The sequence below is a fragment of the Panthera onca genome, chromosome E2, assembly GCF_046562875.1.
Source record: "Panthera onca isolate mPanOnc1 chromosome E2, mPanOnc1 haplotype 2, whole genome shotgun sequence".
NCBI classification, from domain to species: domain Eukaryota; kingdom Metazoa; phylum Chordata; class Mammalia; order Carnivora; family Felidae; genus Panthera; species Panthera onca.
In genome coordinates, this window is record NC_138353.1 from 6,842,125 (window position 1) to 6,867,277 (window position 25,153).

The following is a 25,153-nucleotide window of genomic DNA, read 5'->3' on the forward strand; positions in this document are numbered from 1 at the left end:
TTGGTTAAACACATCCAAATATATTGAGTTACACATATGAATATATCGTTTCATTCTGAAGTACTTCAAGTATTTGGTAACAACAATTAAACTTGGAACAAAGAAACTCAAGGGTTAATTATATAATGAAACAGGCAGAGAACACGCATAGAACACTCCTGCGTTGTACATATTAAAATTTAATACATGATAAGAGTAACTGCCACGATTTAAAATTGATAACATCAATGACAAGGCAGTCAGACATATGGCTGAAGGTATCCTGTTCTCAATGTCTGAGAGGTGTATTATCTGTTATGTTAGACATATGACAGAACGCTCTCATGCATCATTTCCCCAAGGCCTCTTTCCTTAAGTTGTCTGGTATTTTGCTAAAGTCCACCACATTGAACGTGTTCCTAAGTTATTTCTGTGTGGATTTCCTGGCAGATACGTTACTTCAAGACCGGACTATATTTATTACCATAGGAAAGTACTTCTCTAGTGTGAATTAACATCTACTGAGGTCTTAACTTCTGGGCAAAGGCTTTCCTAGTCGTTCATGATCTGTGATGATCACGTGATAGGTCTTCTTCCCACCGAAGTCTTTCCTAGTCTGTCACATTCATAGAATCTATCTTAGTCAACACTTTTTAGATGTATAACGTCCTAAGATATTTTCATCAAGGCTGACTGCGCGAGCAGTTTTGTAAGTTTTTTGTCAACATAAAATGTGACACAACTGATCACTAAAGATAATACCATTCTTTGCATTCATTCTTCATTGCAAAATATTATCTTGAGGGCCTACAACTGGCAACAGGTTTTCCCAAAGTGACTATCTGTGAATTCTCTTGTGTTTAACAAGGATTGACAAGTGGGCAAAAGTTTTCCCACAATCACTGCATCCATAGGGCCTCTCTCCGGTATGTTTTCTTTGATGAACATTGAGCCCTGACTTGGTCGTGAAGGCTTTCCCACATTCCCTGCATTCAAATGGTTTCTCTCCTGTGTGAATTCTCTGATGGGTGATGAGATCATTTTTGCGCAAAGAAAATTTTCCACATTCGGTACATGCAAAGGAGGTTTTTCCCGTGTGAAATCTCTGATGTTGTACGAGGCAGCTCTTCTTCCGGAAGGCTTTATCACATTCGTTGCATTTGTATGGCTTCTCTCCGGTATGAGTCTGCTGATGTATACCTAGAGTACTCTTCATGGTGAAGCCCTTTCCACACTCACTGCATATATACGGTTTTTCCCCGGTATGGGTTCGCAAATGTGCAACGAGCATGCTTTTCCCAGTTAAGCCTTTGCCACACTCATTGCATATATAGGGTTTCTCTCCTGTATGAGTGCGCCTGTGCACGTTGAGATGACTCTTCTCTGTGAAGCCTTTTCCACATTCACTGCATATATAGGGCTTCTCTCCCGTGTGAGTTCGTTGATGTCCGACCAGCCGTATCTTTGCTGGAAAGCCTTTCCCACATTCACTGCATACGTAGGGTTTCTCGCCCGTATGAGTTCGCCGGTGTACAATCAGGCGGCTCTTCACGGTGAAGCCTTTCCCGCAATCACTGCATATGTATGGTTTCTCTGCAGTATGAGTTCGCTGATGTACAATGAGATCACTCTTCATGGTGAAGCCTTTTCCACATACACCACACACATAGGGTTTCTCTCCCGTATGTGTTCGCTGATGTCTGATGAGCGGACTCTTCAAGGTGAAGCCTTTTCCACACTCACTGCATGTGTAGGGTTTCTCTCCTGTATGAGTTCGCTGATGTACGATGAGACAGTGCTTCATTGAGAAGCCTTTTCCACATTCACTGCATGTATACAATTTCTCTTCTGTATGAGTTTGCTGATGTGTGAGAAGACTGTTCTTCAGGGTGAAACCTCTCCCACATTCATCGCATATAAAAGGTTTCTCGCCAGTATGAGTTCGATGATGTGCAACAAGACGCCTCTTCTCAATGAAGCCTTTTCCACATTCGTTGCATATATATGGTTTCTCTCCTGTATGAGTTTTCTGATGCGTAGTGAGACTAAACTTTGTAGAGAAGGCTTTCTCACATAGACTGCATTCATGGGGCTTCTCTCCTGTATGAGTTCGCTGATGATAAACGAGCCGACATTTCTTGATGAACGCCTTCCCGCATTCATTACACGTATAAGGCTTCTGTCCCATATGAGTTTTCTGGTGTATGTTGAATTGTGATTTCTTAGGAAATGTTTTGTCACATTCAGTGCATTCATAATGTTTCAGTCCTGTATGAATTCTCTGATGTTCAATTAGCCTGGATTTTCTGGAGAATGCTTTCCTACACATACCGCATCCATGAGGTTTCTCTCTAGTATGAACTCTCTGATGATCAGTGAGCTGAGACACCTTGACAAAGGCTTTCCCACATTCACTGCATACATGGGCTTTCTGCGTATTTTGAGTTCTCTGTTGTTTCATGACCTGGGAATTATTATTAATGGGTTTTACACCTACAGGAAATTTATTTACACTATAAAATTGTTCGTGGTTACCGTAAAGAAGGGATTTCCCATCTTCATGAAACTCAGCAGAGTTCTCCAAATTACAGCTTATACTCTGGCTTTCCAAACTTGAATTTGATTTTAAAGGTTTTTCACGTAAATCAAACATATCATAATTTTGTTTCAACAGAAAATCACTTTCACTCTGGTTAAAAATGCTTGCAAATGTATTATGTTCACAGCATTGTTCCACACTCTTCTGAATGCTTCGATTTTGTAACTGACAGTGCAGGGGATCATCAACTTTCCTGATTTCTAGGAGAGAAGAGAACAATGAATCACTCTGTCATCTCTCATAATCTTAGTTTGGAATAAAACTGTTTTAAAAAGGCCTTCATGTGAAGTAGTTATTTTAAGTGACAATCCTACAGGTGGTATAATAAGAAATACATTTGGTCTCTATCCACAGTTCTTGGTACAGAGCTTCTAAATGTCCTAACGGGAGTTTCTTTTGTTATTCATAACAAGCCCTTTCAATCACAACTGAGTTTATGCTAATGAGGCGATTTAGCATAGGGTTCCTACACAACCACGAAATGGGGCTGGTACCCAGAAAGGCCAAGCGATTATAAGGTTGGAACTTTCAGCCCCACCCACCAAGAAAGGGAAAGGCAGGAGGAACTAGAGATTACAGCTGTACAGAAACTCTCGGGGCACCTGGGTGGCTCAGTCAGTTAAGCTCTTGACTCGACTTTGGCTCAAATCATGATCTCACGGTTTGTGATATTGAGCCCCATGTCAGGCTCTGTGCTGACAGCACGGAGCCTGCTTGGGATTCTCTCTTTTTCTCTCCCCCTCCCCTGCTCATTCTTTTTCTTTCAAAATAAGTAAACATTTTTTTTAAAAAAGCTCTATAGAAACTCTTAAATAAGATCTGATCAGCTTCTGGGTTGGTAAAGACATCCGTGTGCCAGGAGGGTGGTGCACCCCAGTTCCATGGAGACAGAAGCTCCTGCATTCAGAAATCCTTCATACTTTGCCCTATGTACCTCTTCATCTGGCTGTTCATCTGTATCCTTTATAAATCCTTTATTAAGCTGGCAAACACAAGTGTCTGAGTTCTGTGAGCTACTCTAGCAAATTAATTGAACCCAAAGAGGGGGACATGGGAATCTACAATTTATAGCCAGATGGACAGAAGCATAGGTAACAATCTGGACTTGCAACTGACATCTGAAGTAGGGACAGACTTGTGGGACTGAACCTTTAGCTTATAGGATCTGACATTCTTTCCAGGTAGATAGTATCAGAATTGAGTTAAATCTGTAAAACATCCTGATTTTATTCTAGGTATAGACAACTGAAGCAAAGGATTAAAGAAGGCAATTGCAGTTTGTGAAACACAGTTAAAGAAGCAGTGGAGAAGTAAGAGGTAGAGGAAATCAAGATCTATTTAAAGAAAAGATAAGGTTCACTGATGGGCTCAACGGGAGAAGTGGGAAGAGGTTAATGAAAGCGAGGACTCGAGGATCACTTCAGGAATTGTGTGGCTTGGGCTGCTGGACAAAATGTCTCTCACTAAAATAAGGAATATTACTGAAGTCCAGAATGAGGGGAAAATCTAGCATGCATTGTGAAACACGCATGCTAAATGTTAAGATGTCATCTTAAAATGTGAAATCACATCTTAAAATGTGAGATTTTTTTAAAAGTTGATTTATTTTGAGAGAGAGTGAGCACATGAGAGCAGGGAAGAGATAGAGAGAGGGAGAGACAGAATCCCAAGCAGGCTTTATGTTACTGGAGGGCTCAAACTCATGAACTGTGAGATCATGACCTGAGCCAAGATCAAGAGCCGGATGCTTAACCGAGTGAGCCACACGGGCACCCCTAGATTGTTGAATTGTACACCTGAAACTAATATAACACTGTATGTTAATTATACTTGAATAAAAAAAAAAATCAGACTCAAGTTCTTGAAAAATTAGTAGAAATTCCATTTGCTATCACTTTAAATTTATTTTTATTATTTATTTATTTATTTTAACATTTATTCATTTTTGAGAGAGAGACAGAGAGACAGAGAGAGTGAGTGGCGGAGGGGCAGAGAGAGAGGGAGGCACAGAATCCAAAGCAGGCTCCAGGCTCCGAACTATCAGCACAGAGCCCGACGTGGGGCTCCAATTCACGAACTGTGAGATCATGACCTGAGCCGAAGTTGGACGCTCAATCTACAGAACCACCCAGGTGCCCCATTTTGCCATCACTTTACAAATTGAAAAGTAATAATACATGGGTACATCCAGTATCAGGGTGTGACTGAATTACAATAATAACAACAACAACAACAACAACAACAACAACAACAACAACAATAATGTCAGGGAGTGCTTCAGAGCCTGGAGCCTACTTCGGATTCTGCATCTTTCTCTCTAACCCTCCCCTGCTCGTGCTCTGTCTCTCTCTCTCTCAAAAATAAATAATAAAAATTTTTTAAAAATCATGTGAAAACAAAAGCTTTAGGAAAATAAATGCAGTGATAACATCTAATAATTAAAGGAAAATCTGAATTAACAAAACCATGAAGGAAATCATTTGAAGCAGACATAACTTATGACCTAGTTTGGTCTGGCAATCATGTGGCATGTTAAAAAAGATATTTTCTTGTTAATTAAATAACCTCTGAGAGCTCAGCAAGCAGAAAACATTCAAGGTAATGCCAGGATGGGGACAATTTAAAATGTGTAGTTGTGTTGAACTCAAAGAGAACCTAAATTTTATTTTTTTTTAAGTTTATTTATTTATTTTTTGAGAAAGACAGAGACAGCACAAGCAAGGGAGAGGCAGAGACAGAGGGAGACAGAGAATCCCAAGCAGGCTCTGTGCTGCTAGCACAGAACCCGATGCTCTGTGGTTTGAGCCGCGAGATCACGACCTGAGCCGAAACCAAGAGTTGGATGCTCAACCGACTGAGCCACCCAGGCACCTCAAGAACCTGCATTTTAAAAAAAGGATGAAAAATAAATAAATAAATAAATAAATAAATAAATAAAAATAAAAAAAGGATGAAGAGAAGACGATTCCTGTGCTCACACACAGAATGGGAAGTTACGGCTGGCTGCCATGAAGAAGGGTAAAATATATAGGATGAAAGCATGCATTAGACAATATTGAGAGAGAAGTCAATTGGACATCTTAAGAAAAGAGAAAGAGGTTGACTCACGGGAATGGAGGAAACTTAAGAGTGAGGAGAACTGAGAAGAAAACGAAAACAAAAGTATGGAGAACTTCAGGGGTTCCCGGGGTGGGGGTGGGGACAAAAAAACGACATAAATGCACAGCAAAAGCTAGGTTACCATGGAGACCAAGTATCAAAGGAATAGTCAGAAGTTATGGAAGGAAATCATTATTTCCTGGTAAGCAGGCATAGTAGTGAGAAAAAAGTGGGGAAGTCAAAGTTGTTTTTTTCCAGAAAGGCCTGGAAAGTGGAATTTCACAGCAGGAGAGACACTGTCACAGTGGATGAAGATTAGAAAGTCCGAGGAAGAAGATGACTATGCAAAACAAACAAAAACAAGAAGTATATAAAGCAAACAGGGAACAGGGATCAGATCTCAAAAGAAAAAAAGGGATATATTTTCCTCGAAATTTCAACAAAGAAGAAGAGTTCCCATAGAGGAAAACAGATGTGGGGAGGGGCTGTCACAGCTGTGACGCCTTCTCTGTCTGACCAGGGTACTGCTTCTGCAGCCACCCCCCGACCCTGCCAACTTCTCACTCACCTGGGCAGATTCGACTGTCGATCTCATCTTCTGTTGTCCAAAGTTCTCCTCCTTCCAACTTGGAGAGTGCATCTGGTTTGCTGGCGAGATACCCTGTTCGTGAGAAATGATAGAGGACTCAGTGGTTGGGGCACCGGGGTGGCTCAGTTGGTTCAGCGTCCGACTGTGGCTCGGGTCACGATCTCGTGGTTCGCGGGGTCAAGCACCATGTTGGGCTCTGCGCCAGCAGTGCGGAGCCTGCTTGGGACTCTCTCTCTCTCCCTTCTCTCTGCCCCTCCCTGACTCACACTTTCTCTCTCTCTCAAAATAAATAAATAACCTTAAAAAAAAGAAGAAGAAGAAGATGACTCTGTGGCCTGGGGTATATCAGGAGGGCATAATGTTACATTTTAGGGAATAAACAATGTTTCACATCTGTAAACATCAAGGCTTTTCTCTCAAGAGAGGGGACATTATATCCTCTTGTCTGAGAGAAGAAAAGGATGCGAGAATCTATCATGTCAGAGTACTAAAGAGTTAAGTAGCTGAGAAAGAAAAAAACCACTGGCAGAGCACCCTGTGAGAGACACAGAGGAGTCGTCCTCACCCACGGACACCAAGTTCCTGTAGTTCTCCAGCATCACATCCCGGTACAGGTCCTTCTGGGCGGGGGCCAGGAGCCGCCACTCCTCCCGGGAGAAGCCCACGGCCACGTCCTCAAATGTCAGGGATTCCTGTTATAACACAGTTACATTTAATGAAATGATGTTCTTTCAGTGATACGTAAAAAATGGATAAGGGAAACTATTCTGTTCATTTCACCATAAAGGAAGTTGGTGGTTTTTGTTCTTTAATACATGGTGATAGAATAAGAAATCTTGTAAAATATTATGTTACTGTGCAGTCTTCTCCTCATCAAACAAAGTTGAAAATCAGAGAAAGTTTCTGTAATATGTACCATTAAATCCTCTTGCTGGTGTAAGAACATCTGTATAAATTTGAGCATCTATTTGCCAATATGGAAGTACGTAGATGAATAACACAGATTTCTAAGTTCACCACGAGCATGTGAACCAATACCAAAATCAGTGATGAAGACTGCAGATATGCTAGAATCACCAGAAAACCCATACTAATTTCAGTGGTTAATATACTAAACAAAATAAAGGAACCGTATAATACATGTATAAAGCAAAGAGATTAATGACCAAGCAAATTTATAAACAAAACTACAAATATACTTATAGACACATAGATGTACATAGACAAATATATATATGTATGCGTGCATATCATTAGGCAGAGTTAACACTCCAATAGAAACAATGAAGAAACAGCTGCAGGAACCACGTTTTTACATTTACGAGAAGTAAGGGCAGTTAAGGCCTTTACTCACCACAACAGATCTATGAAGAACGATCAAAGACCTATGTGAACTTCAAACCTATGTGTCATGAAACATTAACATTCCCTCAAGCAACTAGTCTGTTTTCTCCTCACAGTCGATGCCTGTGATACTGTGATACAATAAGAAGTATATATTTGGTATTCATCTCCAGTTCCTAGCACAAAGCTCCTAAAGCCTTTAGAAGGGCTTGCGGTGGGAGGGACACCTTGTGTTATTTGTAACAAGCCCCTTTCAACCATACCCGAATTTATATTAACGAGGTAACTCTGGTGGGCCCCTAGGTACCCTAAGGATGTGGCTGGTTGCTATGAGAACCAAGCTATTGATTAGAGGGCTGGAAGTGTCAGCCCTACCCCAGGGTAGGGAGGGGAGAGGAACTGGAGATTGAGATAATCACTAGACGGCCAGTGATTTCATCAATCGCCTCTACATAATGAAACTTCCATAAAAAACACTAAACTACAGGGCTGGGGTGCTTCCATGTTGGTTAACACATCAAGGTGCTGGGAGGGTGGCTTGCTTGGAGATGGCATGGAAGGTCCTCGCCCCTTCTCCCATACCTTGCCCTATGCTTCTCTTCCATTTGGTTGTTCCCATCTTGTAGCCTTTATAATAAACTGGTAAATGTGAAGTAAAGTGTTTTCCTGAGTTACGTGAGCCACTGGGGTGAATTCTCGAACCCAAGGAAGGGATTGTGGGAACTGCCCATTTGTAGCCAAGTCAGAAGTATGGGTACCCTGGGCACCTAATGCTTGGCATCTGTAATGAGGTCAGTCTTGTGGGACTGAGCCCTATAAACTTGTGGAGTACGATAGTAACTCCAGGTAGTTAGCGTCAAGATTGAATCAGATTGTACACGGTGGTGTCTAGAGAGTTGAGGAACTGGTCGTTGGTATGAAAAAAATTCACATGTTTGGTATCAGAAGTGTTGGCAGTAGAAACAGATCACAGTAACTAATGCCTGCCATGTAACTTACCAAGATTCTCTCATGATGGCTGTCAGAGATATGTGCAACATTGACAGGTATCGTGACCTACAGGGTCTTGCACAATCACATATATTCCAACAAGAGCCACAAAGTATGAATCCTATGAAAAATATGTTCCTGATCCTACTTGGCCCAGATTTCTCCAGATCCTGCTATTCTCAATTCAAACTTTTTTGTTTAATTGCACTGATTTTTTTTTTTTTCTACAGGCCTCTACAAATCCATTGGGGGAGGGGGAGGAAAGAATAAAAGAAACCAAAAGTCACCTGGGCCTGGATCATCTTCTTCTGATTTTGGGAAATGGCTGCTAACCGGGATGCTCTGTCTTTAGCTCTTCTGGATCAGCTCTAAATTTCTGTTCAAAAATCTCAGTCTCCAGTCAAAGGTTTCCCCAGAAATGCTTATGCCTAAGTCTTGGAATCTTCTCCTTTTTCCCTGGATTCCTCTTGTCCCTGGGGAGCCAGCACCTACAGGCTGAAAAGCAAATTACTCTGAGCGGCACAATCTCTTTAGGCCCAAATATTGTCACTGTCGCTATGCATTCACCTTAAACCAAGGCCCCCAAAGATCTGTCTTTTTGAAAAGAGAGGGAAAAAAACCACAAGATGAAGGGGCGGGCCTATGCCGGACGACCGCGCCTCCTCCCCTTGAGTAACAGGACTCCCACCCTTCCCTAGCCAATCGGCCAAGGCCACAACCCTTCCCCAGCCAATCGGCTGAGGCCACAGCCATTACCTCACCAACTGCCCCTAGACCCCAATAAAACCTTTGTGCTTTTGAAACTCGCTCTCTCTCCCTGGTATCTCACCGCTGTGTCGGTGCAGGTAGGGGATTGAGCTCGAGCTAGCTCGAATAAAGGCTCTTTTGCTTTTGCATCGGACTCGGCTCCCTGGTGGTCTTTGGGGATCACGAATTCTGGGCATAACAAAGAGACTCTTCATGATAGAGAAGAAACTGAGGAGTGATGGAGGGAGGTGGGTGGGGGATGGGCTAGATGGGTGCTGGGTGCTAAGGGGGGCACTTGGGATGAGCACTGGGTGTTGTATGTTTAACCAACTGAGCCACACAGGCGCCCCCCACTGGCTGTGGTATGCAAGTGATGAATCACTGAATTCTACTCCTTGAAACCAATATTGCACAGTGTGTTAACTAAAATTTAAAAATTAAAAAAAAAAATCGGTCTTTTTATTAAGTGCTCTGGGCCAAGTGGCAGGGGCCTCCTCAGGCACATCATTTTTAGGAAAGAGGACACACAGACAGTAAGAGATACACATTTTTCTCTTAAATCATGCATGTCCATCTACCTCTGCAAAAGTCTTTTTACATCCTAGGGGACATACACTTTGGTTTTGAGAACATCATGCTAATAAGCAAATAATAACACATTGTCTTCATAATTTCTCATTGCCATCCAGTTCTTCATACTCTGTAGAGTATTAGAAGTATAAACCTGTATAGGATAGTTGGCAAAAACATTCTTTGGAAATAGAACTGAATTTTCAGGCGAAAGCACACAGTATTCTTCATCAGAAGACCTGTGTTACAGCAAATAAGAAGGTTCTTCAAGCAAAAGGAAAGGATCTTCCAATGGAAGCAGAGGAGCAAGGAGTCAAGAGAAATAAAACTGGTAAATAAGAGTTGAAGTCTAAGTCAGTACCAACTGGAAACATAATAATGATCATCTCTCAGAAGGTTTTAAAAACATGAAGAGTTAAGATATTCCATGACAGGGGCACCTGGGTGGCTCAGTCAGTTAAGTGTCAGACTTTGGCTAAGGGCATGATCTCGAGTTTCAGGGGTTCGGGCCCCACGTTGGGTTCTGTGCTGACAGCTCAGAGCCTGGAGTGCTTAGGATTCTGTGTCTCCCTCTCTCTCTGTATGCCCCTCCCCCGTTCACACTCTGTATCTCTCTCTCTCTCTCTCTCTCTTTCAAAAATAAACATTAAAAAATATTAATGATAAAATAAAATAAATAAAGTAAAAAATAAAGTATTCCATGGCAGCATATAACATAGAAGTGGTGAATGAAAAACTGTTCTAAAATCTCTGTATAGGGGCGCCTGGGTGGCGCAGTCGGTTAAGCGTCCGACTTCAGCTCAGGTCACCATCTCACGGTCCGTGAGTTCGAGCCCCGCGTCAGGCTCTGGGCTGATGGCTCAGGGCCTGGAGCCTGTTTCCGATTCTGTGTCTCCCTCTCTCTCTGTCCCTCCCCCGTTCATGCTCTGTCTCTCTCTGTCCCAAAAATAAATAAACGTTGAAAAAAAAAAATTTAAAAAAATAAAATAAAATTTCTGTATAGACAGAGAAGAATATAAAAGTACTAATTACCATAATACTTCGACAAATACAAACTATGTTATTTTGCAATCTCTAGTGTGAATAAAACTAATATATATATTTTTAAACATACATAACTACATTTTAAAAGGGAAAAAAATATAATGCACATGGCTTCTGTAGCAACTACTCAACTATACTACTATAGCTCAAAAGCAGTCATATTAAAAAAAAAAAAAAAAATAGGTGTGGCTGAGTTCCCATAAGACTTTATTAACAAAAACAGGCACAGGCCCAGATTCAGTTCATGGGCTCTACTTGCCCAACTCCAAATGAGAACACAAAAGCCACATAATCATCTAAATCAAGGGTCAGTAACACAGGGCCTAGACCACCTGTTTTTGTAAATAGTTTTATGGGAATACAGCCAGATCCACTTGTTGACCATTCTCTCAGGCTTTCACACTCTATCTACAAAGGTAGAGTTGAGAATTTACATCTGAAAACATTACCCAGTACCACACACTTTGAAAAAATAATCAAAGATGACTTTTGAACATAGAAAGAGGCAAATCATCAGTATTCACGTAACACGTCTGTGTACATCTTTAGTCAGGTGGCTGGCTACAACATTTAAATAGAAAAATTCTAGGGGCGCCTAGGTGGCTCAGTTGGTTAAGCGACTGACCCTCGATCTCAGCTCAAGTCATGATCTTGAGGTTGGTGAGTTCAAGCCCGGAGTAGGGCTCTGTGCTGACAGTGCAGAGCCTGCTTGGAATTCTCTTGCTTACTCTTTCTGTCCCTACCCCACTTGCTTGCTCTCCTCTCTCAAAATAAATAAGTAAACTTAAAAAAAATTTTTTTTTAATTCTAGGGGCACCTCAGTGGCTCAGTTGGTTGGGCGTCTTGACTCTTGATTTCAGCCCACGTCATGATCCCAGCGTCTTAGGATCACGCCCTGTGTCAGGCTCTGTGCTGAGCATGGAGCCTGCTTAGGATTCTCTCTCTCAATCTCTCTCTCTCTCTCTCTCTCTCTCTCTCTCTCTCTCTCTCTCTCCCTCTCTTTCCCCCTCTGCCCTGTTCCCCCACTCACACTCTCTCTAAAAATTAAAAAAAAAAAAAAAAAAAATCTAGACCATTTTAAAGCATACACAGGTCAAGGTCAGTATTAAAGAGCAGGACATTTCATGGGGATAATTTAACATTTTTAAAGTTTATTTAGTTACCTATTTATTTATTTATTCTTAGAGAGAAAGCCCGAGCAGAGAAGAGGGGAAAAGGGAGAGAGAGAATCTTAAGCAGGCTCCACACGAAGCACAAGCCTGACTCGGGCTTAACACAGAGTCAGATGCGGCTGCTCAATCGACTTAGCCACCCAACCACACCTAACATTCACTTAGGCAATAAAAGTATCACCAGTAACCGAAAAATCCACTTCTAAGAACTTCTGAAAAGAAATACTGACAACAGTGTAATATTTGAGAGGTCATTTTTAGTTCCTCATTATATTTTTTCATAAGAGCACTTATGTTTTAAGTCAGAAAATTATTGGCATTCTACATTTAAATTGCTGTTGCTAGATCATTAATGTAAGTTCACAACTTTACTTTAAAAAAGAGAGAGAAGTAAGGAAGGAGGTAGGGAGAGAGAAAATGAGTTACACATACAAATTTTACACAGCACAAAACCATAAATATGGGGAAATTATCAGCCTTTTTACTCAAATACACTAGGCTCCTGCCATCACAGACCACAATTTTAGGTATTTTACTACACTTATCTTCAAAACAACCCTGAGGGAGAGAGTTTAACTTCTCTTTTTGCCAAGTGGTTAAGAGACACAGGTCACACCCATCACACAATGGAATTGAAAAATCAGATTAAGGGGCGCCTGGGTGGCTCAGTCGGTTAAGCGGCCGACTTCCGCTCAGGTCATGATCTCACGGTCGGTGAGTTCAAGCCCCTCGTCGGGCTCTGTGCTGACAGCTCAGAGCCTGGAGCCTGCTTCCGATTCTGTGTCTCCCTCTCTCTCTGCCCCTCCCCCACTAGTGCTCTGTCTCTCTCTCAAAAATAGATAAACATTAAAAAAAAATAAAATAAAATGCACCAAAACCAACAAGAAGGCTGATTCATGAAAAGAAGATGGATAGAGGCTCAGGTAACTAACGGGTAGAGCTAGTCTAGTCCGAAGTTAATGGTAAAATCTAGGTCGTAGGTATATGAATGGTTACTTTAAAATTCTTTCAGTATGTATGTGTGAAAATGTTCCACACTAAAATGTTGGGTGGAGAGAAAGATACTGTAATTAGAATTTAGTAGGGTGGCCAAGTACCAAATAAATATTTACAGTTAATTGATCTTTTACATTACAGAAAATGATAAGGAAAAGGGAGTCAGAAAGTAATAACACGCTTACAACTGCAGTAAAAATAAACAGTTTATATTGGAAACGAAAGGCTGGGGAACAAATCCAAGGGTATAAATGCATAATCATAAACTGTCCCCCAAATGATACCTAAACATCTCAAACATTTTATCTCTATATAGATTATACATAGGCAAATGCTTAATACGAATCCACTCACAATATCACCGGTTCACACGTTAAAAACAATCTGTGTTTATTATATGAAATAAGGCCAAGGAGAAAATCATAGTACCATTTACACAACTTATCTGAATTATAAATATTAAGCACATAATCTAAAAGCCTCAAATTGAAATCTACTAAAATGTTGACAAGGATTATCCCTTGTGAACGGAACGTACAGTGTGATAAGAACGTACAGTCTGGTAAGAGATTTTACTTGGGTCAGAATCTGAAAAGAAACATCCAAGAGGAATGTGCAAGGAATCTCGGAGGACAAAAGAGAAAAGGCGGCAACTTCAACATAAAACTGCTATTAGATAGGCTGGCTCGTTCATCTCGGCAAAAACTTTCATTCCTGGGAGTCCGAGGGTACGAAGTGGCGCCGGCTGCCAAAAAACCAGAGCTGAAAAAAGGACCTGGGGCGAAAGGGCAGAAGCGGGGACGCACACCCGCTGTCGTTGGCGGCAGCCCAGGCCCGAGCTCCGCACGCCGCGGCCAAGCCCCCCGCCTCCAGGCGCAGCCCACGCTCCCACCCGTACCCCCGACGCACCCGGCGGCCCCCGCGTGAGCTCCACGGACCCCGACCCGTGAGCCCCGAACCAGCTCGTCTCTGAGCCCCGAACAAAACCCGCTCCACTTGCAGCTGACCGCCACCCACCCTCCCGCTCGCAATCTCTGAGCCCCAGCGAGTAAACGGCCCCCAAATGTGCCCTCTGCACCCGGTCGCTGTTCCCGAGAAATCTTTACCCACGAGCTACGAGAGCACCTCCTGACCGAGACCACGGGCACCGCAAGCGCACACCCTAACACGGAAGAACACCCACCCACGGTCTCCTCCCGCAAGAATTCCACCCACCCCAGGCAGACGCTGACGAACCCTCCCCGGCCACAGTCCGCGAACGCACCTGATTCTCGCCACACGCCACTGCGACCGACCGGCACCTGAACTTACTTCGCTGAACTTCGTCCGCGTCCCTCAGCACCGCGGGGCTGCGGCCAACAAGGGTCTGAAGCATTTCTAGAGAAAAGACAACTGGACCCCGGCTCTGCCGCTGCGGCAACATGGCCGCACCCTGGCCATGCCCCGTGGGGGCAGCCATCTTGGATCTCGGCCCTACGGGGCGCCAAGAGCCCGATTCCGCGCCCGCCGGCAGGGGCGGCTGGGAAAGTGAAAGGGCCCGTCAGTCCGGGCAGAAACGCACAGGTGGGAGGAGCAAAGCTGGAGCTTACGCCAGGCAAAAAACGGTGCGGGGAAAATCCCTTTCAGCGAGCGGACTGGAAAATTAAAATTAGGACACGGCTCGGTTGGCGTGGTCCTGTTAACAGGAAGTGGAGGTATTTGTACAGCACAGAACTCACAGAAGCCTCCTCGGGGGAGTTTCCAGCAGAAATGGGTTTGAAGCGACTTTTGGACGGAGAACAACGTTCGCAGAAGCTCTGAGGGCACAGGGATGACGGTCACTGATTAGGAAAGAAAACCGCTGGAACGCGCCAGTTAGGCGTGGGCAAGAGTAATGGGGTGGGAAGGCCACTAAGGCCAGCGAAAGTGAGAGAAGATCAATGCCCAGGGAAGGGCGGAGCCTAGGCTGCACACTGAGCTTTTCCTGGGTCCAGAGAGGAAGGCAGGGCTCTGAGGACCAGTGGCCAGGAATAGGCAACTGTGACAGCTTCCACAAGAATAAAAGTTGTGTAAAAAAAAAGAATGTTATACCACATGTGTCAATTGCGAAAAGCATCAACAATCACAGCAATATAAATCCTAAATTTGGATCCAACTGAACCTGTCATATATATTGGAAGAATGGAGGGAAAGGACAGGAAAGGCCCGAGTGTGTGTGTGTGTGTGTGTGTGTGTGTGTGTGTGTGTGTGTGTGTAAGAGAAACCGCCAAACTTTTCCAGAGTCAATGTGCCAGTTTCCATTTCTATGATCAATACATGAGATCCACTCTTCCACACCCTATTACAAAAGGAATAAGAGAAAGGCCAACCTAATTTTTTAAATAACTAAATAATAAACAGGCCATTTACTTTTAAAAGTCGCAAGTATTCATAAGTTTTAAAATGCATCTAATATTCAAATAAATGCAAAATAAACATGAAACAAAAACATCTTAAACCTTAACATTCATGATGAGCAACATTCACAGTGGCGAGGCCATGTGGATAAAGGCACTCTTATGCTAAGCCTAAGTTTTATTTTTTCTCATCTGCATAGTAGGTAACTGTTGTCCACCATGTACAGCTTTGAATTAATTGAGGTTATTATCATGCTTATCACAGTTCTAAGTTTAAAAGATGCACACCACATTTAATAAGTTTTAGGTATTTGGTATGTTTAGGACGACAGGCTTCAGACCAGAGTATGTAAATTAGTAAAATGTTTTTAGAGTACAATCTGCAATTATCCAGTTTAAGCTTTTCATTCTCCTTGAGCCAGGGATTAAGAATTGATTCAGTAGAAATTAATCTTTTTGAGAACAAACATGTACAAGGATATTTATGGTATAAATTTTGACAAATGTAAGGAAATAAAACACTCTTGTGATTCTTAAATTTACTCTCGCAGGCACCTGAGTGGCTCAGTCGGTTAAACGTCCAACTCTTGACTTTGGCTCAGGTCACAATCTCACAGTTCATGAGTTCGAGTCCCACATCCGGCTCTGCACTGACAGTTAAGAGCTTGCTTGGGATTTTCTTTCTCCCTCTCTCTCTGCCCCTCGCTTTCTTGTTCTCTCTCTCAAAAATAAACATATTTAATTAAAAAAAAATAAATTTATCCTTCTATCTCTATATTCACACTTTTGGATAGCATCCCCTCCTAGGGATTCTGACTAATGTGTCCAATAAGACAGTAACAAACAGGACAGAACCAGACTTGCTCAGTGAGGTATGGTATATGGTTCTCTTGAAGCTCCTCTAACACATTATACTAGAGCCCAGGCTAGCCTCTTGCAGCATGAGATTGTGAATGACCCCATCCATTCCAGGGACACTTAGACGTGTAAAAAAAAAAAAAAAAAAAAAGCCATCTAGCTCGCGCAGCCCCAGTCGAAACAGCCCACACTAGACAATCCAACCCTAGACCCACACAACAGAATTGGTAAATGTCTTTAGACATTAACTTTTAGGAAAGTAGTTTTGTAATGCAGTCAAAAGAAACAAATACCAGTATGAATGTACACCAGCAGGTGATTTGTTAAATCAGAGATGTCTCTTCATGAACAATCTACAGACATACTGTAAACTGGTGCAGCCACTATGAAACAGTACGGAGGTTCCTCAAAAAATTAAAAACAAAACTACAGTATGATCCACCAATTCTCCTGTATCCACTCAAACGGAATGAAGTCACTGTTTCAGAAACACAGCCGTACCCCCACGTTCACTGCAGTATTGTTTACAATAGCCATGCATCAAAACCTAAGTGTCCTATACAAACAAATGGATTTTAAAAATGTGGTACAGGCACAAACACACACAATTGAATATTCAGCCATAAAAAAGAAAACCTTGGGACACCTGGGTGGCTCAGTTGGTTAAGCATCCAGCTCTTGGCTTCAGCTCAGGTCACGATCTCACGGTTTGTGAGGCTGAGCCCCGTGTTGGGCTCTGCACTGACAGCGTGGAGCCTGCTTGGGATTCTCTCTTTCTCCCTCTCTCTGACCTGCCCCCAATTGTGCTCTCTCAAAATAAATAAACTTTAAAAAAAAAAAAAGAAAAGAAGAAAATCCTGTCATATATGACTCATGAATAGATCCTAAGGGTATTATGCTGAGTGAAATAAATCAGAGAAAGACAAATACTGTATGATCTTATTTATATATGGAATCTAAAAAAAACCCCCAAACTCCTAGATACAGAAAAAAATTTGGTTGTGACAGGCAGGGGTGGGGGTGGGATGTGGATGAAATGGGTGAAGGTGATCAAAAGGTACAAACTTCCAGTTATAAGATAAATAAGTCTGTAATAATAGTAGTAATGATGTGTGGAATATCGTTGGCCATTAGGGAGACCCAAGTTAAGCTCCAGATCGGTTACTACTATATACCTAATAAAATGGTTAATGTAAAATACAACGACAATACCAAGTGCTGGTGAGGATGGAGAGCGACTGAGTCTCTCCTACGCTGCTAATGGAATGGCTAAAATAAAATCTACAGCTGACCCTTGAGCAACGTGGGGTTGAACTGCATGGGTTCACTTACATGCAGGGTTGGTTTTTTTTTTTTTTTTACAGTAAAGCACTGTAAATGTACTTTCTCTTCCTTGTTTTTGTTTTTCTTAGGCTTTGTAAATTTTTTAACATTCCAGTATAATTAACATACAGTGTTATACTAATTTTAGGTGTATAATACAGTGATTCAACAATTCTATAAATTACTCAGTGCTCACCATAAGTGTACTCTTAATCCCCATGTTTTTACCCATTCCCCTACCCACCTCCCCTCCTAGTAACCCTCAGATTGTTCTCTATATTCAACAGTCTGGTTTTTTGGTCTTTTTTTTTTGCTTTATTCGTTTGTTTCTTTAATTCCATGTATGAGTGAAATCATATGGTATTTTTCTTTCTTCCCCAAAAGTCTGATTTTAACATTTTCTTTTCTATTGCTTACTTTAAGAATACAGTATATAATACATACAATATACAAAATATGTGTTAAGCAACTATTTATGTTATTGGTAAGGCTCCCGGTCAACAGTTGGCTATTAGTAAAGTTATATGTGGATTTTCAACTGCGTGGGGGTCGGTGCCCCTAACCCCTACATTATTCAAGGGCCAAGTATACTGAATGCCCAGTGCTGGAGAGGATGTGGAACAGTATTTCATACACTGCTGGTGAGAATGTAAAAGAGCACAGGGACATTGGAAGAGACTAGTTTCTTAAAAGGCTAAACACAACTTACCATACATCCCAACAATCATACACTTGAATATTTATTGTAGAGGAATTAAAATTTATGTTCACACAAAGCCCCGTATGCAGATTTCATACCATCTTTACAACAGTTGAAACCAGGAAATCTCAAGTGAAGGGAAAGGGGCACCTGGGTGGCTTAGTCAGTTAAGCTTCAGATTTCAGCTCAGCTCATGATCTCATGGTTCATGAGCTCAAGCCCCATCATCGGTGAGCCCGAGACCCACTTTGGGTGAACTCGTGCTGCGCTGCAGGTGAGCCCCGCTTCTCTCTCCATCTCTCTCCCGTTCTGCCCCCTGCTCACGTGCGTTCTTTCTCTCAAAAATTTTTTTTAATTTAAAAAATTAAAAAAAATAAAGGGAAAAATAAACTGGTCATGTGTATTACTAATAAAGTGTGTCAGTAATGACACATTTGTATGTGTACTACTCACGATAATAAAACCATCCAGCAACTCAAGTAAGTCTTCAGAGCAATTTGCAAATGACAAAAACATGAAAAGTTTACATGCTCCCTATTAATAAAAAATTATAAATTTGTACAATAATATTGTAATAACCTTTATCAAGATTATAAAATTATATAAATACAATATATCTACAAAATATATATAATCCAGTTATAAAAATGATTTTTATAGCATTCATAGAATTACACGGTTATACTGATGGAAAATATAAGTGGTTGCAGGAGGTAGGTCTGGATAAAGGGTATGAACATAAAAAGGGAGAGACTCTGTGTTGATTACAGTTTTACATCCTGGTTGTGGTAGTGGTTTACATGACTATCTATAATGTAATAAAGCTGCTTAGAATTACAACCTAAAAAAACAAAACAAAACAAAAACTATGAAAATCTAATGAAATCCAAATAAGGTTAAGGGTTTAGCTAACAGTACACTACCAATGTCATTTTCCTAGATTCAACAACAAAATGTGGTTTACATACTGGGAGACATTAGGTAAAGGATACTAGGGAAGTCTCTGGACTATCTTGCAATTTCTTCTAAGTTAAAATGATTTCAAATTAAACATTTTCAAAAATAACTTGGGGGGTGCCTGGGTGGCTCAGTTGGTTGAGCATCCAACTTTGGCTCAGGTCATGATCTCCTGATTGGCGAGTTTGAGCCCCACATTGGGCTCTGTGCTGACAGCTCAGAGCCTGGAGCCTACTACAGATTCAGTGTCTCCTCTCTCTCTGCCCCTCCCCCGCTTGTGCTCTGTCTCTCTCTCTCTCTCTCAAAAGTAAATAAACATTAAAAAACAAAATTAAAAAAAAAACTTGGAAGGTGGTTTTATAAAATATCTGGTCATAATTAAAAACTGAGTTAAGCAAGTACAAATATCTGCTATCATAAATTTAAAAGTTTCCTTTAAAAATACTTCAAAATACAGGGCGCCTGGATGGCTCGGTCGGTTAAGCATCCGACTTCGGCTCAGGTCATGATCTCACGGTCCGTGAGTTCGAGCCCCCCGTCGGGCTCTGTGCTGACCGCTCAGAGCCTGGAGCCTGTTTCAGATTCTGTGTCTCTCTCTCTATGCCCCTCCCCTGTTCATGCTTCGTCTCTCTCTGTCTCAAAAATAAATAAACGTTAAAATTAAAAAAAAAAAACAAAAAAAAAACTTCAAAATACTCGGGGTGCCTGGGTGGCTTGGTCCGTTAAGCATCCAACTTCGGCTCAGGTCATGATCTCACGGTCTGTGAGTTCGAGCCCCGCGTCGGGCTCTGTGCTGACAGCTCAGAGCCTGGGGCCTGTTTCAGATTCTGTGTGTCCCTCTCTCTCTGACCCTCCCCCGTTCATGCTCTGTCTCTGTCTCAAAAATAAATAAATGTTAAAAAAAAATTTTTTTTTAATAAAAAAAAATACTTCAAAACACTAAATTTACAAATCATATAATACAGGGTAGTCCTAGAACACTCCATAGAACAATAAATATTAGTCAATGATGAAGAAAGCAGACTAACTTTTAAACTATGGAATTAGTGACAAGGCAACTAGAAAAGGGTTCCCAAGTATCATCTGAAAATGCACATGAGGCGAATTACCTGATGTATACAATGAGGTCAGACTTGCAATATTTAAAAGCACTCAAACAGGGGTACCTGGGTGGCTCAGTTGGTTAAGCGTCCAACTTTGGCCTAGTTGGTCATGATCTCACAGTTTGCAAGTTCGAGCCCCGCATTAGGCTCTCTGCTGTCCACATAAAGCTGGCTTTGGATCCACTGTCCCCGCTCCCCCCACCCCCGGTCCCTCCCCCACTTGTACCCTCTCTCTGAAAATAAACATTAAAAAACCTTTTTTTAAAAAGGCATTCAAATATTTTCCACTTTCACAGGACTTCATTCCTTCACGAGTTCTCTGATATCTGACTAAAGGTGCTCTACATTTAGCATGTTCATAGAGTTTCAATTTCTGTATGATACCTGACCAAACAAGGCAGGATGTATCACTGACATCCTGTCATACTGTCCTCCTAAAGTTTTGCTCCAGTGTGGACTCTCGACACTCACTGAGGTCTTCTTTCTGGGTAAAGGCTTTCCCATGGTCACGGTCAACATGAATTTCTTTAAAATGGTATTTCTATGAACAATAAGCTCACTGATGATCTACGACGATCCCTGATAATAATCTACCTTCCCACTGAAGGCCTTCCTAGTGTCTGTAGTCAACAGAATTTGGCTCAGTATCCACTTCTCAGAATATAATGAAACTAGCAAGTTTTGCTCAAGGCATCTCCATGCTCAATGCATGAGTTTTTCCAACATGTTTTCATTGACAGAAAATACGAGGTAAGGATCACGGAAGGCACCACATTCACTGTATTCACCAGGTTTACCTCCTGGACGAGTTCTCTGATCTCCTCAGGGCACACATATGACAACAGACAGGGACACAACGACATTCCAATCTGCTGGAAACAGTGATGTTTAACGAAGTCTTGGTTGCCACAGAAGGCATCACATTCAAAGGGCTTTTGTTTTGCACGAGTTCACTCGTTAAGTAATGAGCCCCGACTCTGTGTTAAAGGAATTTCCAACCTGACTGAATCTACCCGTTTCTCTCGTGTGCATTTTCTTATGTTTAACAAGGTTTGACAAGTGCGAGAAGGCTTTCTCACAATCGCTGCATCCGTAGGGTCGCTCTCCTGTGTGAGTTCTTTGATGGACGTTGAGTACTGACTTTGTGGTGAAGGCTTTCCCACATTCACTGCACTCATAGGGTTTCTCCCCCGTGTGAATTCTCTGATGCGTAACGAGACCGTATTTGTGAGAATAGGATTTGCCACACTCAGCACACACAAAGGGAGTCTTTCCTGTATGACACCTCTCATGTTGTATGAGGCAGATCTTCTGGCTGAAGGCTTTACCACACTCCCTGCATTCATAGGGTCTCTCACCTGTATGAGTTCGCCGATGTATAATGAGGGTGCGCTTTGTGGTGAAGCCTTTTCCGCATTCATTACATAGGTAAGATTTCTCTCCTGTGTGAGTTCGCTGATGTATAACGAGGGTGCGCTTTGTGGTGAAGCCTTTTCCACATTCAGAGCACATGTAAGATTTTTCGCCAGTATGAGATCGCTGGTGCACAATGAGATTACTCTTCACAGTGAAGCCTTTTCCACATTCGCCGCATATATACGGTTTCTCTCCGGTATGAGTTCGCTGATGTACAACAAGGTAACGCTTCATGGTGAAGCCTTTTCCACATTCAGTGCACATGTAGGGTCTCTCCCCTGTGTGAGTTCGCTGATGCACAACGAGGTTGCTCTTCACGGTGAAGCCTTTTCCACATTCGTCACAGACATAAGGTTTCTCTCCACTGTGAGTTCGCTGATGTGCGATCAGATAGCGCTTCATGGCGAAGCCTTTTCCACACTCGCCACACGTGTAGGACCGCTCTGCCATACGGGTTTGCTGAGGCACAGCAAGGCTGCCCTTCGCGCTAGCGCCTCTTCTGCAGTCGTTGGCCAAACAGACTCTGTCTGGTGCGGGAGTTTTCTGATGCTTAGTGAACGTGACATTTCTGGAGAAGGATCTCCCACACGGATCACACCCGCGGGGCTTCTCTCCTCCGCGACCGCCCTCACGGTAAAGGAGCCGGGACCTCCTGATGCACGTTCTCTCACCTTCGATGCATGCTTGGGAGTTCTCCGTGTCAGGAGTCCTCCGATGCTTGAAGACTTGGAATTTAGTGCTGACGTGTTTCGCACATTCGGGGAATTCAATTCCAGTATACAAACGTTCATGATTACCACGTAGAAAAGATTTCTCGTCTCCATTAGAGTCATCGGCTTTCTCTTTTTCATATCTTCTCTTCTGGTTAACTAAACTTAAACTTGATTTCAAAGCTTTTCTACATAAGTCAAACACATGATTTTGTGTTAAGGCAAAACGTAATTCGCTCAGGTGAACAGCATTTCTAAATGTGCTCTGTTCTCCATATTGTTGAAGGCTCTTCAGAAATCTGTGGTTTTGAGAGTGCTCTTGCAGATGACTGTCAACCCTCCCAATTCCTAGGCAAAAAGACAGTAACAAATTGTCTCATGAGAACGGTATGAAATAAAAGTGTTTTAAAGATGACATAGCAGGGGTGACTCTTTATTGTTGATCATATGATCCCAATTTATTGAAAAAAAATTTTTTTCAACGTTTATTTAGAGAGACAGAAAGAGACAGAGTGTGAGCAGGGGAGGAACAGAGAGGGAGACACAGAATCCAAAGAAGGCTCCAGGCTCTGAGCTGTCAGCACAGAGCCTGATGTGGGGCTCGAACCCATGAACCATGAGATCATGACCCGAGTAGAAGTCGGACGCTTACCAACTGAGCCCCCCAGGTGCCCCCTCCATGATCCCAGTTTAAAAGAAAATTATAAAGATGTAAGATGAAATAAATGGAAGATCCAAGGAGAGAAAAGCAGCCTATTGAAAGCTAAATAGCCACAAAGAAAAACAGTTCTCATCTGGGGAAAGGAGTATGAGGAGGGGCTGTTTAGGTATCTTCAGACACCCTCTCTGCTGTGACACCTTGTCTTCATGACTAGAATGTAACTTCCTCCACCATTCCCCTTGCTGGTTCTCACTCACTCACCTGCACGGGTTCTATCCTGGATTTCATCCTCTGCTTTCATCCATGCTTCATCTCTGTGTTCCAACACAGAGAGTGCATCTCGTTTGGTAGCTTGACACCCTGTTCATGAGAAATGACAGAAGACTTAGATGCTTAGTGACTTGGGGTACAGTAGGTCAAGATGGGAAAATACTACATTTTAGAGACGACCAATCTCTCACATGCAAAGATTCTCTTTCAGGATAGAAAAGATTACACTGCTTTGTCTGGGGTCAAGAAAGGGGACCAAACATCGGACTCTTCTCAAGACCACAGCGATGGCAAAGCTTTCATTGAGTGATAGAGGAAAGGCCAGTGCCCAGGCACCTCTAAGTGACACAGGGGAGTTCTCCTCACCCACTGACACCAGGTTCCTGTAGTTCTCCAACATCACATCCCGGTACAAGTCCTTCTGGGCGGGGGCCAGGAGCTGCCACTCCTCCCAGGAGAAGTCCACAGCCACGTCCTCCAGTGTCAGTAATTCCTGTAACGACAACAGTCCTGTTTAATGTGAATTACTTTTAACATTTATTTATTTTTGAGACAGAGAGAGACAGCATGAACGGGGGTGGGTCAGAAAGAGAGGAAGACACAGAATCTGAAACAGACTCCAGGCTCTGAGCTGTCAGCACAGAGCCCAACGCAGGGCTCGAACCCATGGACCGCGAGATCATGACCTGAGCCGAAGTCGGATGCTCAACCAACTGAGCCACCCAGGCGCCCCTGATGTGAATTACTTTTATCAACACGGAAGAAGCATGAGGGAAGTTGTAATCACCAAAGCCTCATCCAAATATGTTTTTGTTTTTTTTTTTTGAGAGAGAGATGGTGCAAGTGAGCAAGGGGCAGAAAAAGAGAGAGAGAGAGAGAGAGGGAGGGAGAGAGAGAGGGAGAGAGGAGCAGGGCTCACCTGAAGCAGGGCTCAGGTTTACCCAAAGCCAAATGCAGGACTCAAGTTCACCCAGAGCCCGATGCATGGCTCGAGCTCACCTGATGTGGGACTTGAACTCACAAACTGCAAGCTCATGACCTGGGCCGAAGGCAGAGGCTTAACTGAGCCGCCCAGGTGCCCCTATATACTTTTCTTAAATGCATTTTAGTGGAAGCAAAATCTTATCTTTCAATATATTTTAGCACCATTTTCTTTTTCACTTATTTATTTTTCCTTCAACTTTTTATTTAAATAGTTAGTTAACATACAGGGCGATATTGGTCTCAAAAATAGAATTCAGTAGTTCATCACAGGGCACCTGGGTGGCTCAGTCGGTTGAGTGTCCAACTCTTGATTTCGGCTCAGGTCATGATCTCATAGTTCAAGAGTTTGAGCCCTGTGTTGGGCTCTGTGCTGATAGCCCAGAGCCTGCTTGGAATCTCTCTCTCCTCTCTCTCTGCCTTTCTCCTGCTTGCTCTCTGTATATCAAAATAAATAAATGTAAAAAAAAAAAAAAGAATTCAGTGGTTCATCACTTACCTACAACACCCAGTGTTCATCATAAAAAGTGCCCTCCTTACTTTCCATCACCCAACTAGCCCACCACTCTCCCACTCCCTCCATTAACCCTCAGTTTGTTCTCTATCCTTAAAAGTCTCTTATGGTTTGGGCCACCTGGATGGCTCAGTCAGTTGAGTGTCTGACCTTGGA

The 25,153-nt window shown here is 42.5% G+C and overlaps 2 protein-coding genes across 4 annotated transcripts in view; both read right to left on the reverse strand.

The window, feature by feature from the left end:
• ZNF615 (zinc finger protein 615) lies at positions 1–23,542 on the reverse strand. Of its 3 annotated transcripts, none has more exons than XM_060652382.3 (5): positions 14,441–14,571; positions 8,888–9,095; positions 6,832–6,958; positions 6,246–6,338; positions 1–2,778 (listed from the first exon to the last, which is right to left on the reverse strand). In XM_060652382.3, the coding sequence occupies exons 2-5, from the start codon at positions 8,900–8,902 to the stop codon at positions 818–820; spliced, it is 2,196 nt and encodes a 731-aa protein (XP_060508365.2). In that variant the 5' UTR covers positions 8,903–9,095; positions 14,441–14,571; the 3' UTR covers positions 1–817. The 3 variants fall into 3 exon arrangements, with proteins under 3 accessions (XP_060508365.2, XP_060508363.2, XP_078294875.1); XM_060652380.3 differs by having other exon boundaries at positions 14,394–14,571; XM_078438749.2 differs by lacking the exons at positions 8,888–9,095; positions 14,441–14,571 and adding an exon at positions 23,494–23,542.
• ZNF614 (zinc finger protein 614) overlaps positions 21,220–25,153 on the reverse strand; it is an 11,021-nt gene continuing 7,087 nt past the window's right edge. Inside the window, 5 exon segments of the mRNA XM_078438755.2 lie at positions 21,220–21,412; positions 21,414–21,474; positions 21,476–22,919; positions 23,494–23,592; positions 23,869–23,995. Coding sequence (XP_078294881.2) covers positions 21,239–21,412; positions 21,414–21,474; positions 21,476–22,919; positions 23,494–23,592; positions 23,869–23,995 — 1,905 coding nt within the window. The 3' untranslated portion in view covers positions 21,220–21,238.